The sequence below is a fragment of the Amphiura filiformis genome, chromosome 2, assembly GCF_039555335.1.
Source record: "Amphiura filiformis chromosome 2, Afil_fr2py, whole genome shotgun sequence".
NCBI lineage: Eukaryota > Metazoa > Echinodermata > Ophiuroidea > Amphilepidida > Amphiuridae > Amphiura > Amphiura filiformis.
Window position 1 is genome coordinate 74,871,814 of NC_092629.1, and position 16,149 is coordinate 74,887,962.

The 16,149-nt window shown below is 38.1% G+C and overlaps 1 protein-coding gene across 1 annotated transcript in view; it reads right to left on the reverse strand.

The window, feature by feature from the left end:
- LOC140143082 (transient receptor potential cation channel subfamily M member-like 2) overlaps positions 1-16,149 on the reverse strand; it is a 55,565-nt gene that overhangs the window by 262 nt on the left and 39,154 nt on the right. Inside the window, exons 7-12 of the mRNA XM_072165136.1 lie at positions 15,594-15,746; positions 13,754-13,837; positions 3,682-3,777; positions 2,772-2,901; positions 647-724; positions 202-446 (exon numbers count right to left, since the gene is read on the reverse strand). Coding sequence (XP_072021237.1) covers positions 271-446; positions 647-724; positions 2,772-2,901; positions 3,682-3,777; positions 13,754-13,837; positions 15,594-15,746 — 717 coding nt within the window. The 3' untranslated portion in view covers positions 202-270. The remainder of the gene's footprint in view (positions 1-201; positions 447-646; positions 725-2,771; positions 2,902-3,681; positions 3,778-13,753; positions 13,838-15,593; positions 15,747-16,149) is intronic.

Genomic DNA, 16,149 nt, shown 5'->3' on the forward strand with positions numbered 1-16,149 from the left:
ATCATCGTGTCATTATCATCATCAGCACCATCATCATAGTCATTATCACAATTAATATTCATCGTTGTCGGTTCTTTTTCAGGGGATGACAATGATGGTCAGTTTTGTGTAGCGACGAAACTACCTTGTTTGTATGTTTGTAAATATTTCATATTTCAATTATATTTTATGATTATAAAGATGAACAAAATTTATAATTACTTTGCAATGTTTCGTAGATTTCCTTTCAATTCGCTCTTTTGTGATTTTGCAACTTTTCTGAAAATTGTACTAGCTGCTAGTGCTCCTGCAATATGCTCTTGGCCTTGTTCCCAGAAAAACTCCGCCATCTTGTAGTACTTGTTTAACATGGCAAAGAGAAAAAAGCTGTCTGTGTGGATCTGATATGATGTCTTCAGGTTTCTTCAGCTTTTCCTTTTTGTCTTCTTCAGATTTTTTATCAGCTGCTAAATACGAAAGACATGGACAAAATAGCAGTATAAACCAAATCAGAATAGCAGAAAAATTCAAAGAAATATCGCTGACGAACTTGCATATATCACATTATTCATCTGATATTATTTCACCCATATGGTTGGTGTAGCCAGTTTGGATCTGGTACAGTTTCATCTTATTTGTTCCCAGCCTGTACATTATAATTATTTACCTGGTACTGTGGCTGTGTCTTTTTCTTCCGGTTTCTTCAGCTTGTCTTTTTTGTCCTTCTCTTCAGATTTTTTATCAGCTGTGAAATACAAAAGACAAAATAGCAGATACATTATAAACCGAATTAGAATAACAGAAAAGCTCAAGGAATATCTGACGAGTTTGCATTTTATCACATTCTTCATCTGCTGTTATTTCCGGATGGTTGATGTGGATAGTGTGGATCTGGTAGGATTACTTTAAGGATGTGGTTTTCTTAAGGTTTTATTAGCTTTTTCTTTTTCTCTTTTCTTCAGATTTTATATCAGCTGTGAAATAAAAAAAGTATATTAGTATCATATTATATCACTATCTTCAGCTGCTATTATTTCACCCAGAGGGTAGGTATCTCCGAAAGATTTTTCGATAAATTCATTATTTTCTTACCAAGTTAAAATCGCAGTGTCACAAATAATGGTTACAATGAAATCCATAAATCGGGGGATAATTATTGTATCATTATAATAGGTCTGGCACCAAGTTAAACACGTGTTGTGATGCAAGTTCATAGTCATTTAGGCTCACGCTCTTTTTTTTTATAGATGGCCTGAAAATGCATATTCCGGTTTTAGTGAGTGGTGTGTTTCTGAAAAGCGTTACTTCCGCTTGTAGTGTATATGGATATTTATTATTGATAATACAGTTCGCAATTTCAATCCATACACTCTAAAAAAACATTTTAAGAACATTTCTGTGTTTGCTGGGTCAGTGTCTTGTTGAGGTATGGTGGTGAGCATGTTAGTCGACTAACATGCGAAATGTTGAGACACAGACCATTCAGTACCATAGATGATCGGCGTCTTGTTGAGGTATTGTGAGCATGTTAGTCGCTCGGAAGGCGATACCCCGTCTCAACAAGACACCGATCACCAATGGTAATGGTGTGTTTTGAACCGTTTATCTAACATATACGGCGAGCCTAACTATATAAATCTGTATAAATTTGTTGTAATGGTTTATTCATTTACCAAAAGACAAAATGGAAAAGCTACTGTATTATCCGGTAAAAGTTGAAGGTTTTTCCCAAAATAAGAACACCTAGAGACAGTGTAATACTCTTCCCATGTGTACCTTTGTTCCATAACCATTAAGGTATGGGACATTGTTTTTGCTATAGCCCCCGAATGAAATGTATTTAATTATGTTTGTACTCACTCAGGTAGCATTTTGTGTGAATTTTACATCCGAACTAAGTGCTATTATTTTTTAATGGGCATTTTAGTGTCTAAAATGGCCCAAAATGAGGGTTTTTCAATATTGCCGTCCATTTCTAATCGTCACTCCCATAGACTTTACATGTAAAATAAAAAGGCTCGTAAAAATTTAATAGCACCTAGTTCGGATGTAAAATTCACACAAAAATGATTTTTGAGTGATTACAAAGATAATCAAATACTTTTCATGCGGGGGCTATGTGGATTTTTTTCCCAATGTATTCCGTGTACAATGGAATTTCACAATAAAATGTCCATTGGAAATTAAGGTGTTCAAGTCTAGTGAAAAATACCAAAGTATTTTAATCAAATTTAATCAAACCAATACAGAATTGGTCTCAATTGAAATCTGCATTTGAAGTGGTCTTTATAGTTAATCTCGCATGGAGTGTATTCATCCGGTGAATATTGTTATTAAAATAATTCATGAATAATGCAAATTCCACGTAGTTGTCACGTTTGTGCTACGATATGTTTTAACACCACGACATTTATATCTTAGACTTATGTATATAAGCAGACATTTGAAGAACCCAGTAACGCAGTGTGCATTTGTACTCCCATGCTATACAATACTATACTATACTATACTATACTATACTATACTATACTATACTATACTATATTATACTATACTATACTATACTATACTATACTATACTATACTATACTACACTATTTTGTTTCATTTAAGTGAAGCATGTTGTGGTCCATCAAAAGTTTGATATCCATGATGCATTTAGTGAGAGTGCACAGTGCATTGTCCAGTTCAGATTTTTTGCGTGGACTGAATGGAATGTACAGTTGCATGTCGTCGGCATAGAAGTGGTATTTTACAGCCTTTCTTTTTTTAAAGAATCTCCATAAACTAACCAATCAGTTTAAACGCAGGTGCGACCAATTCCTGTAGAAATTCTTCGATTCTACGGAGAACCTTGTCGCTGCAGTCATCATCGTCGTCGCCGTTCTTGCCATTATCATCATCGTCGTCGTCTTCACCATTCTTATATTAGTTGGTAATTAAAAGGAAAAAAAGAATGACCAAATTAATAAATGAATGAATGCCACCATATGCAATTGTTAAAAGCCAGTGGTAATAATACATACATAAGATGAGATATGGACTGTCCCAGGCTTTGTCGAGTTGAATAGTAAAATTCGTATTTCAGCGAATAAAATATTCTGTCCGTTGAAGGAATTAAAACATTCAACATCAGAATAAAAATTTTTTTAATAAATAAATAATTTAACTAACAACCAACAATCACACCTGTACAGTAATTGACTTTTCAGGTATATAGATCACCGAAAATCACCGATCATACGCGACCATATGTTCGATTTTTGAATCAATCAATTTCAGGCTATTTGAACTCGTATTCGACATACAGCGGACAATACGCTGCGTCCCGTAAGAGCAAAACAATACTTGATTAGTATGATTGCTCATATCACCCCACGTAATCATCGAACGCACGGTCAAAAACATGTGTTTGGTTCTTGTGTTTTTATACACCTTTCTTGAACTATATTTCGAACTTTTCCGAACAGCTGCTGAAAAAGGTGTATCGGTGAGTCGTGGTGGTGAACGCAAAAGAAATGTAACACTATACGCGCACGTTTATTAGCGTTGCCATGCTAGCGTGTAATGTAAAATGGCCTATTGCACTCGCGCGTACTGCAGAGTCTTTTAGTAACTGACTCTGATCAATCGCGCGGCCAATCATATTGCAAAATTCTTTGTATGGGTCATTTTTAAATACTTAAAAGTATTTACTTTTACCCGATTGTCGGCTTCAACAACGTCCTTGTCGTGGCAGTCATCATCGTCGTCGTCGCTGTTGTCATTATCATCATCGTCGTCATCGTCAATATTCTTCTATGGATGGATTAGTTATAATTTAAAACAGGGGAAAAGAAAAGAATTAGCAAATAAATACCACCATATTGTTAAAAGCCAATGGTAGAAATACGTTCATGATATGAAATGTGGACTGCTCCATTTACGAGGCTCTGCCGAGTTGAATGAAAAAGTTCGTATATATTTCATCGAATGAAAATATTCTGTCCTTTGAACGATTAAAACCTTTTTTTTTGGAAACAACATCCACACCTGTACAGTTATAGACTCTTAAGGAAGATTTTCACGAAAAGCATCGATCATAAGCTACTATATATTATTCAACCAATCAATTTCTGGCGATTTGAACACGTATTCGACACTCAGTGGACATCTCCTACAATACGCTGCGTCTATTGAGAGCAACACGATGCATGGGTGGTGAGAATAGTCATACCACCCCACGTAATTTGATTTGTTTTGATTTTAATTGGATTTGTTCAATGGCTCCGTTAAAGCCGGGTAGGCAAAACATAAAGTTGTGATAGATATGCTCCCCCCGGAATTTTAAGGTGGTGGCCTGGTGGGTGTTTGGGTGTTGACTGCTTACCGGTAAAAGCGGTTGGAAAAGTATCCACAATCAAGTGATGCGAATGTGTTTTTCAATTCTCCGCAGAATCGAAGAATTTCTACAGGGAATTGGTCGCACCTGCGTTTAAACTGATTGGTTAGTTTATGGAGATTCTTAACAAATAATCAACAAATCGGTATGTGAGAGCTGAAATTATCAAATTCAAGGGTCTTTCGAAACTATATGTTTTTCACATTTAGGGAGTCTTTCGGAGCTGCTATATACAAAGAGGGGGCCTTTCTGGGGGGCATACACATATATGGTTATTTGTGGTAAATGCATGTGGCCGACAGCTGTTACTGATTTCGTTAGAGATCATACATAGAGTATGATGGTTTTTCATGCAAAAAAAACTGCAGTATTTCCCCTTGAAAACTACCTCTGCCTTGGTAAACCGTATAGATGATTGTTGTGGAAACTCCAGTGCAAACTAAGAGAGTGATATGACCCCGCAAGAAAACCTTATTTGAACCCATCTCGCGTAGTATGTGTTGCTGATACCTTACAAGCAGTGAAAGAAGCAAAAGGCGTGGCGAATCAACAATTGACCTGCCAGTCCGAGCCAAATGTCCTACGTCAGCTATGTTTAACCAACGCAGAGACACTTCATTGATAACCCATGCAATACTTATTATGTATGATTTTGATTTAAACTTTTGATCCAAACACAAGGAAATAATTCCTACCTCGGAATTTTCAGATGGTACTCCATCTTTCATCAGCGAGTGAGTGACTGTATCAGGTCGTGATTTTCTTGACATTTGACATGATAACAGACTCGTAGACTCCTGAAAGCTTGAACCGGCCCCCGTCTTTGTTGAGAGATGGTTGGTTGGCTTTGATGTGAACTGCTTATTTGACTCCACGTTGGAACCACCTGCTGTCTCTGTCAAGTATGCGGACTTTATCCAAGTCCACAAAATGTCCCGGCGACTCGATGTGAATGTGATTCGAGACCTCTGATGCTGTACTACTGGGTCTCCTGTGTTCATTGAAACGTGTTTTCAGAGAGTGTTCAGTTTCGCCAATATAGGCTTCTTTGCACTGTGCACTGTCCGGTACCGGTAACAGTTTGCCCTGGCAAGGGATGTAATATACCGGACCTGTAATGTCTTTCTTATCTGTCTTGTCCTTGGGTGACACGAGGATTTGTCTAAGTGTGCGAGTCGGTTTGAAGAAAACGCTAACACCGTAGTTGCTAAAAGTCCTTCTAATGGCTTCAGAAGTGCCTTTGATGTAGGGGAGAACTACGTGACCTTAATTTGGGCGTTTATCGCCCACGTCGCTCGTTTTGTGAGTTTTTGGTTCTGTAGCTTTATCGAGAGCCCATTTGGGGTATCCGCATTTCACTAAAGCATTGTTCACATGTGCTTTCTCGTCTTCGCGATCCTGGAGGTTAGTGACCACGGTGTCGGCCCTATGGTACAAAGTTCGGATGACTCCAAGTTTGTGATCAATGGGGTGATTAGACGAGAAATTGAGATATTGATCGGTGTGTGTGCTTTTGCGGTAAATGGTGACTTTGATGGATCTGTCAGGTTGGATTACGGTGAGAGTGTCTAGAAAAGCAAGCGAGTCGTTTTCCTCTCCTTCGGTGGTGAATTTGATGTCCTTGTCCAGCGAATTTAGATGGTCGGTAAATTCTTGCGAGTGACACTTCTTAAGTTTGCAGTGGGTGTCATCTACATAGCGAAACCACCACAGAGGGGGGGGTGGGGTGCTGTCGCAACAGCTCTCTGTTCAAGGTCTTCCATGTTAATCAGTATCGGAGAAAGCGGAAGGCCCATGGCCGCACCGTGTAACTGTTCATAATAGTCTCCATTGTAAATAAAATACTGTTTCAGACAGGTTTCCCAGAGTCTAACTATCTGGTCAGGTGTTAATTCAGTTCTATCACCGAGGGCGCTATCCTGTTCTAGGCGAGAACGTACAATCCGAAGTGCTTTGTCCACAGGGACAGATGTAAATAAGGCACTGACGTCATACGATCTCAACTCCTCATCCTCCTCTACTCTTTGTTCTTGGATAAGTTCAACAAATTGCTGCGAGTTGGAAATATGATGTTTGGTTTTTCCGACAAGAGGTGACAAAATGTCCGCGACTAATTTGGAACAGTTATAAGTGATGGAGCCAATGCAGCTGACAATTGTGCACCTTGGGTAGTCCATAAAACTTAGGGGAATTTTCAGCAGTTGGGTACAACTTCCGATACTCGACCCTGTTTATGGCACCTTCATTTTCAATGTCCTGCAGTACCGACACAAGATTCTTCTTGTATCTGGAGGTAGGATCACGTTTTCCTAACTTTTTGTATGTGTTGGTATCCCCAAGTAAAGCTTCACAATTTTGGTGATATTCAGTGGTGTCCAAAATCACACATAAACGGCCTTTATCGGCAGGTAAAATACGAATGGATTGATCTTTTCTTAAGTCCTGGAGCGCTTTCATTTCGTCTTTGCTAATGTTCGAATCAATTTTTCTTGGGTTTACTTACGAGATTCACAACTTTGGAACGCAATTCATTCGCTTGAGTCTCGGGTAAATTCCGACATGCAGACTCTGTAGCTGTAATAAATTCCACTATCAGAACTTCATCCTCAGTGACAGCGAAGTTCAAACCGCGAGCAAGAACATGCAATTCTGGATCACTCAGAATACGTTGAGAACAGTTCTTAACCCATTTGGAGATGCAATCCGCGGCAATATTGTTGTTAAATTTGCGTTTATCCTGTTGTTCTTTCTTTTCCACGAGACGAGTACATTTACGCTGTTGGCGTTGTTTACATCGTTATGAACACGGCAGAGTGCCGAATACGCAAAATTGCTGTTCTGAGTAAACGGCGTTTGATAATCTTGGTACCATTCCATTGGTCCTTCTAAAAATTGAGAACATTATTGAGCACTCATTTGAAATGTATATTACAGAATTGAATGTGCGCGAATTATTTGCAATAATCAAATGTTCTGAAACAATCGATATCATCCCTCCAAATGGGTATTTACAGCTATTCGGCTTTATGCTGAATCCAAAATGTCTCTATCGCTGCACAAATAGTTGTATACGAGGTCGAATACGCATTCAACAACGTGCAAAACTATAGCACGCATTCTTGATTTTGGGCTTTTGTGTAGAAATTATTGGTTTGTCAAAGGCTGTAAACTTTATATTTGATTCATAAGTTATAAAATAGTCATCACTGTAATATTTAGCAACATCCGAGGATTTTAAACCAAAAATAACAATATTGGCCTATATTTTGCATACAATTTTTGGGATTTTACGAGGGCGCACTCACATTACTAAGTCATAGCGATATCATGTGGGGAATGTTTGTACTTATATTGGTATCACTAGATAGATGACACATATAGCTATCCATTGGTATCAAATATAATATTATAGGACATTTAATATAGAAAATTCGGGGTTTCCAGCTATACAATACTACAGATTAACCTGATTTGTACAGGGAAGTATTATACGATTCGTCTTTTGGTCGAATTCATTAATTGCACTCAGGCGCGATTCGTCCAAATCAAAATGTTGGTATCTACGTCAGGGGGTAACATTTACCATTAATTTTTTGTGGAAATAAAAGATCACCTGAAACATAATCATAAGTATACAATAACTCAATTTACTCAAAATTCTCGATTCGTCACTCTGCCGAATTCATAACGACATGTATCGTGCTCTTTGACCTCTGATTTTGTCACACGTTGTTTCACTTCCGCTTTGTCGTCAGCTGATAATGGACTCGCGCGAATTATTAAATCACCAAGGCGATCCTTTTCGTTGTCCAAATGCTTTAATTTCTGAACAACTTGACCAATTCTGACGTTCAAAAGCGAGCGTTCGGCCCTTCTCAAAATATTATCGGCCTTAGATCCTTTCACGGAACTTGACAGATGTAAGCTTACCGGCGTGATGTTATGATGCTTACAATGCAATGAGAAACGGAGATGGTTCCGGTACCGCGATTGTTTTATACCGGTTTTCTCAAGGAGTCTGATGTTTTTCAGGCAATCCTTGCCATAATCATTGCGCAAAGTTCATGAAAGTTCATCTGTGTTGGTATAAATCATGATTTTGATTTAAACTTTTGATCCAAACACAAGGAAATAATTCCTACCTCGGAATTTTCAGATGGTACTCCATCTTTCATCAGCGAGTGAGTGATGTAAAGTATGTAAAGTGACAGCTACGTCGGCTCAACATCAACTGTCTGGTGTATTCAGGTTCCAAAGATACCATGTTGTATCTGAACACTAATTGTAACATGTCTGGTCAGCAACGGCCAAAGCTGCAAAGTGATGTTGAAGAAACTCAAGCAGATAGGTCTAGTCTGAGAACGTTAGGAAATCGCAAGGATGGATCCACATACGCACGTTAAGATGCTTGGATAATGTGGCAAAAATCGATACAAATGCGGCAAAAGCAGTGATGGATTTCAATAAATTCAAGTTGACAATTTGAGGCGAAGTTAAACAGTGCCAAGTGGAGTTAGAGGGGAATTAGGAGTATCACAATACCACCTGGTCAAGAAGTTATTGTTAGTTGAATGTTAGGAAAGACTAAGGAAGAGTAAGAGGAAGAGTTCACAAGGAACAGCAATGATAGAACCTGTGGACAAGTCAAGTCAGGCGTTAGTAATAGAGATCTCTAATTGGCCAGACAGATTCTTTAGGCTCTACGATACTTCGTGCTATGAATGTTGGGAGAAATGCACGGGAGCTGAAAAGAAGAACAGCTATAAATTGTAAAACGTCATCAAATAAGGAAGCTGACATAATACTATACTCATCATCATCATCAGCCGTATCATCAGCCCACTGCAATGCGAAAGCCTCCCCAAGTTAGCACCAAAGATTCCTCTCATTTGCTTTTGCCATCCACCTGATCCCTATGAAACTGGATATCTCATCTCTCCATCTGACTCTCTGTCTGTCTGAGCCCAGCCAAGGCCTCCATTTTGTGACATTCTTTGTCCATCTACTATCTGTTGATAATGAAAGATGGCCAGCCCAATGCCACTTCTTCATCTTTATTGTGTGTATTACGTCTGTAACTTCTGTTTGGCTCCTGTCCCTTATGTGATCTTTCCATGCTATACTGTGCACATTGGTTGAAACCTTTCGTTTCAGACAAGTTGGCATCTTGCTTCTCATGATGTCGTTGAGTTTATGCACACCAACCAGCCCTGGTCCTCCTTTTTACTTCATCCATGTGATAGTTTTGAGTCATGTTAATTAGTTGTCCTAAGTACACATATTGGTCCACCTTTTCCAGCTGTTCTGTGGCGAATTGTTTGAACATGACTTTCGTCTTTTTCATGTTACTCTATAGTCCCACTTGGTTACTTCTCTGGTTCAGATCATTGATCATTTCTTTTAGATCTTTGGAATTGTCGGCTATTATGACTATGTCATCTGCGAAGCGAAGGTGATTTAGGTTGTCTCTGTTTATGCGGAAGCCCTTATTTTCCCAGTCCAGGGGACGTATAATCTCTTGAAGTGCCGCATAAACAGTTTAGGTGAAAATGGTATCACCTTGTCGCACCCCTCGTTGGATATATGTCTTATCACTGCCCTTGTGTAGGCGGATTGTTGACGTGCCCTTGCTGTAGGTAGTATTTATTATCTGGATGTATCCAGGGTGGACGCCTTGCTGTTTGAGGGCTGTAATGACTGCCTGGATCTCAATGCTATCAAAAGTTTTTTCATAGTCAATGAATCCAAAGCACAGTGGCTGTCTATATTCACCCATCTTTTCAACAATTTGGTTGATGACATGAAGGTGATCTATGGTAGAATAGCCGCTCCGAAACCCTGCCTGTTCCCGGGGTTGGTTGAAGTCAAGGATGTTGGTGATCCAATTTGTGAGAACTTTGGTGAAAAGTTTGTAGGTGTTTGAGAGTAAGCTGTATGGTCTGTAATTCTTCAAGTCTTTGATGTCCCCCTTCTTGTGGGTGAGAATTATAAGGGCATTATTCCAACTGTCCGGTGTCTGGTTAGTCTGAATACATAATGTGAACAGCTTTGCAAGCTCTGCCTTTACTGCGCTGCCTCCATCCTTGAGAATGTCGACTAGCACTCCATCTTCTCCTGGTGCTTTACCTCTTTTCATTTCATTGATAAATTTTTCAACTTCATCTTCTCCAGTTGGTGGTATATTTTCTTTTGCACTTTCAGCGTCTATAATTGGTGGAGTTATTTGAACTTTGCTGGAGTAGAGATCTTAGTAGAACTCTTCTACCCGCTTGATGACTAGTTCTCTGTCTGAGATTATGTTTCCGTATTCCCCCTTCAGGGCTATAATTTGAGATTTTCCAGTGGCAAGTCCTTGCTTTGCTTTCTTGTAGCTTTTGTTATCTTCAAGAGTTTTCTGGATCATCTTTGTGTAGTGTGCTAGGATTTCATTTGTCATTCGCTTCCTTATGGTTTTGCATAATTCTGTGTTCCGGATATGTTGGATCCCAATTGTGTTCTTCATATCCCGTCTCTTTTTCATCATTGCAAAAGTGTGTGGGTCTTTTTTCCTTGCTGTCTCCAAAGCACAATCTCGGAATGTGTTTGTAAGTCTCTCACAGACATCATTTACATCTAGGTCTTCTGCTTCATCTTTCAGGAGATCAAACTTGTTTTACATCTTCAGCTTTTCCAGGCTGACTTACATCCTTCTTTACGAGTACGTATCTTTCCAATTTCAAGTTGATGGAGATCATTGCTCTTACTGGTCTGTGATCGACACGGCTGTTTGATGTGATCATTTATTAGTTTTTTAAACAAAACATCATGAACAACCCAATTTTAGGCTTAAATAGCTATAAACGATATCATACTAATGTATACAGATGCTTTTGAGTCATTTTCAACTTTAAATTTTTCCTCTTTTACAAAATTATTCACTTTTACAGCATTTTTTAAAGCTTTTCGGACATAAAATGTATCTATTTATGACAAAATTGGTGGCGCCCATTTTTTTTTGAAATATGTTTATAAAATTTCTTTGCTGCTTGTTTACCTATTCCATCTGTTTTTAAGGCAGTATTGATCACCTACCCCTTGCAAATTAAGAAATATGATTTAGGATAAATAGCGCCATCTATAGTTTGCATTTAGTTAATAATGAAGCCAATTCTATATACATCAAACAACCGTGGATCACTTCCAGTGTTAAATCGGTTAAGAACTGAGACATCTTTTACATTATTTGGTTCACTTGTCAAGATGAAATCAATTTCATTTCGATACAACCCACTTTGGCTTCGCCACTTACAATATTATTTTTTCTTGAAGAAGGTTTTCATGGTTTTTAGGTTCTTGCTTTCGGTGAATTCTAGAAGCCTGTCTTCCTTTTCATTTCGTTCTCCCACACCGTATTTTCCAAGCATGGTTTCAATTGGGATTTGGCTTTCCTACTTTAACATTAAAGTATCCCATAATGATTGTGTGATTTGCTTTGTCTTGGTTGGCAGTTCGGTAATGTCTTCGCTTCGTAGACTACATCTACATCGTTATCTTCATACTATACTACATTTACATCTTCATATTCATCCTCATAATTTACTAGATCATTACAAGACTTAATACACCGCAGTACAAAACTTAAGACAGCTGAAGATGCAGATAAAGTTGCTACCTTGTTGATTGGTTACCATGATGTATTTTCCGCAGGTGATCATGATAAAGGAATGGCAGATATTGTCAAACATGATATTAAGACTAATGTATATGTAGCACCTATTCGCCAGAGAGATAGAAGGGTACCAGCTTGTGAGCAAGAAGGGATTGATGACCATGTCAAGAACATGGAAGAGCAAGGGAGAGTGAGGCCTTTCAATAGTCCCTGGGCTTCTCCAGTAGTTTTGGTGAATAAGAAGGATGGAGTCTGATGATTCTGCGTGGATTGTCGCAAAGTAAATGGAGTGACCTTCAAGGATGAGTACCCTTTGCCTCGAATCAGCGATAAGTTGCTTCCTGTTTTCGGCCTTGCTTCGGGGCGCTGACAACTTGAAATGAGTGATGAAGCAAAAGATTAACGGAAGCAACAATCCTAGCATTCCCAGTGCAATTATACACTAGACACAGACGCAAGTGACCAGGCTATGGGAGCAGTACTCTCTTAATTCCAGGATTGGATGCCCTCGCCAACAAGATATTAAGTAAACAGCAAGTGAATTTATTTGAGACAAGAAAGGAATATGTGCCGTGCTAACCTTCGTGAGGCACGCTGGATATCGAGATCATGCAAGAATTTGACTGCAACATTGTCCATAGACCAGGAAGAACTCATAGAATACTTCCGGAACCCGTATTGAGAACCAAAAGTCGTTTTGATAAAAAAAATTACGATCCTCGGGCCTAGACGAATAATTTGGCATACTTTGAAGTGATATTTGAACACTTTAAATTTTTGGCCCTGTATAACCGTATTGGGAATAGTTGGTATTGGTATAGAGAAGGTTCGTCCTTAGTGTCAAAGCATGCATTTATGTCCACAGTATATTTTTGGTTAACAATTGTGGTAAAAATCACATAAAAAGTATGTTTTTCAATCTAAATATCTGATGTCATATTGAAATGTTTCACTAAAATTCCATATCAAGAATTATTTAGCAGTGTAAGCTCTACATATGTGCCACATTTGGTGTATTTCTATAAAAGTATATATTTTTGATATTTTGTTCAAACACGGTATAAATCATTCTGGGACACCTTGTAGAGTAATGTTTGAAATTCTTGACAAAGGAGCTATTTGCATTATTTGTGTTCATTATGCGCTAAGTGCAATAACTTCAAACATTGTTGTACATAATATTTCGTAATGACAAAAATGAGGTCTATGGTTACAGTTGCGCATATTTGAAGAAATTGTTTTTATATCTTTGCAGCATGAAAGCTGCATAACATGACGAAATATAGTAGCTTGACATTTAAATTGTTTATGTATAATATAGTTGATTGTGTTATAAAAATACTGAACAAATGTGCTAACAAAATACTAAGTGGTTCTCATTCTCTATCTAACTCGCCATTGCATGATGCGACGCGACAGCCAGTAGGCCTTCGTGTGGACAAAGTTAATTTTGATCCTTTGATTTAAAAGTAGTGTCACGTTTTTGATTTAATACATTGTTGAATAATTTTTTTTACCAAACACTGTTAAGAAGGTATTCTTTACGAATATGTAAAAGCAATTTGAAACGGACTTTCCAATTTTGAGATATAAACCTAAACTCTCTACATTATAGCGAGTCGTGGTGGTCACATAAACTTCACGCTATAGGCGCGCGTTTATTAACGTTAAAAATAGCAAAAATAACCAATTAATTGGGCAATCAAATAACAAGACTCGTTGTATGAGTCATTCTTTATATTTACCCGATCGTCCCAATGTGTTCCCTGGAGAAGGGGAGGGATAATCATCTGTGTCTTCTGATCACATTTGTCCGTTCTCACATTAGTCTGTCTCAAAGAAATAAATCAATAAAAAAGTTAAAGGTGATTTCCCAAACTCTATCACTCAGTTTAAAATGTATAATAATATCGTGTTATGTGTCGGCAAAAAAGGCACATTGACCAAGATATAGCAAAGTTTGAAAGACACCTTCCGCCGTTTTATCTTTTCAGTTTCTGTTTCCGTATCCGTATCCGTTTTTGTAAGTCATTGTTATTCTGAAGTGGTAGCCTCCCAGGTTGAGGTTGAGAGGTTGGGTGCTAATCTAGACAAAAGAAGAATCTAAATTTTACGGTCCTAAATACGCGGTAAATTGTACGGCTTCATTTGACTTGTGTTTGGTGTATATGCACTTACGCCTAGGCGTAAGTAGCTCGTAAAAATAGTCTTGTATTGAATTATATAATAACCATGTTGCCAAGTTATAAGCAAAAGTCTTTCATATTGGCGATGAAACGAGCGTCTGAAATAGCCAAATATCTCCCAATGAGGCGGGTACAAGTGGCGATTTGGTAATCATGTTTTATTTTGAAATGCAATACAAAAGAATTGCATTGGAGCAAAGATAATTTATTCTATTCATTCGTAACAATGGCAAGCTAATCTGATAATTAGTTTGGCCTATATGCAAGACTCCGCTTTATTTTAAATGTTTATTTTTGCAGAGCTTATTTTTAGTCATGGATCATACTGATAAATTTCGCAAGGGAGAGAGAGGGCAAGAGGGAGATACTTGAGACTGAACAAGTGAGAGTGGGAGGGGGTGAGGAAGAAAGAGAGGAGAGGGAGAGACGGAAAGACTGGAAAGAGAAGAACTCGAGAGGAGAGAGTAGGGAATCATGGGGGCAGGAGGAAGCAAAATAGGGAGATAGACATTGATACGAGGGAAGGGCGACACTGTGGTCCTGCACAAGTGCAGTGCATTGGGGTGCGACAGGCTCATTAGCGGACCTTTTTGTGATTTAAGGGCTTATTTTCAACGTTTTTTACAGAAAAAAGTGGACTTTGTTATTCGGATTGGCATGCATTTTGTCAAATTAAAGACGAGAGGGCGCAATACCATTAAAAACACCGGTGTTCACACCGATGTTCCATAATCTTGTCTCTCCCGCTTTTATTGACATAGGCATCTGGCTCTATTGAAATAAGCTGATTGGTACTTCAACGTTAACAATGAACTCAGATTAAAGTAAACTTACTTAATCCCTTGCGTTTTCGTATCTGAACAATAGACTTACGGAAACTGAAAAGATAAAACGACCCCTTGTTTCGGGTATATTATAATAGTCTTTCATCTTAGTCTAGCCAATACCATTAAGAGACTTTCAGCGACCTGGCAAAAATCTGTACAGTATTCAGAAATCGTAATTGTTGTGGAAATGTCCTTCAACCTGTTTTCTTTTCAAATTCTATTAAATTCGCATGAAATTCCTTATTCTCGGGCATAAAATTGGTCTCGCTTGACATAAAAATGCAGTGTTTAGAGTGCAATATAACGACACATATTATATGTAATAAACATTGATTTCCTTTCTCATTCCAACTCAATGATGGACGGCGATCGCAATTACAAAATATTTGCTTCAACGCTAGTCATAGCCATACACTTCGTGTGGACGAAGATTACCCTAAAATTATGATAAAACCCGGTAGAGGGGACCAGTGAAGATATGGAAAACAACACATACAGAGAAAGTGATCAGGTAATAACGAAGGGAACAAAAATAATTGTGAGAATTGTATGTGTTTTGCCCAATACTTTACCTCTTTGTACAGATTTGCGAGTTCTTCCTTCGTAAGGTAAGTTTCAAGCTTCACTATGTTGTTTTCCAGAAACATCTGCACAAATTCAACCTGATCATTCACCAATGCAGTATGTAAGTTTTGTTCGTACCCTTTAACATCATTTTCGTAGTTCTAAATTTAAGAAAATAAGAAATCAACGATATTATAACACCAATAAAACCCACATCTACAAAAGTTTGATAAAGGTAGAAAATGGCACGACCTCATAATACTTATATTATCCCAGTCTCAATCTCGCAGATGAAAGAGGAAGTACCTCTAAGAAATTACTATTTATTTGTATCTGTTTTCTGTTGATGATTCGATGAAATTCATTCTGATTGTTTTTCTTGTCCTTTTTGTTTTCAGTCCTTGTTCTTCACTACCCACTGTTTTTTTGCACTCTCCATGCTTGTGTTCAGGGCTCTCCAAACCGTGCTTTTGCCCAGAATATGCTTCCTTGTGACTAAGAGACATCGATTATATTGTTTTATTGTACATTTCATCGATTGTATATTGATGTTATCTCATCTAA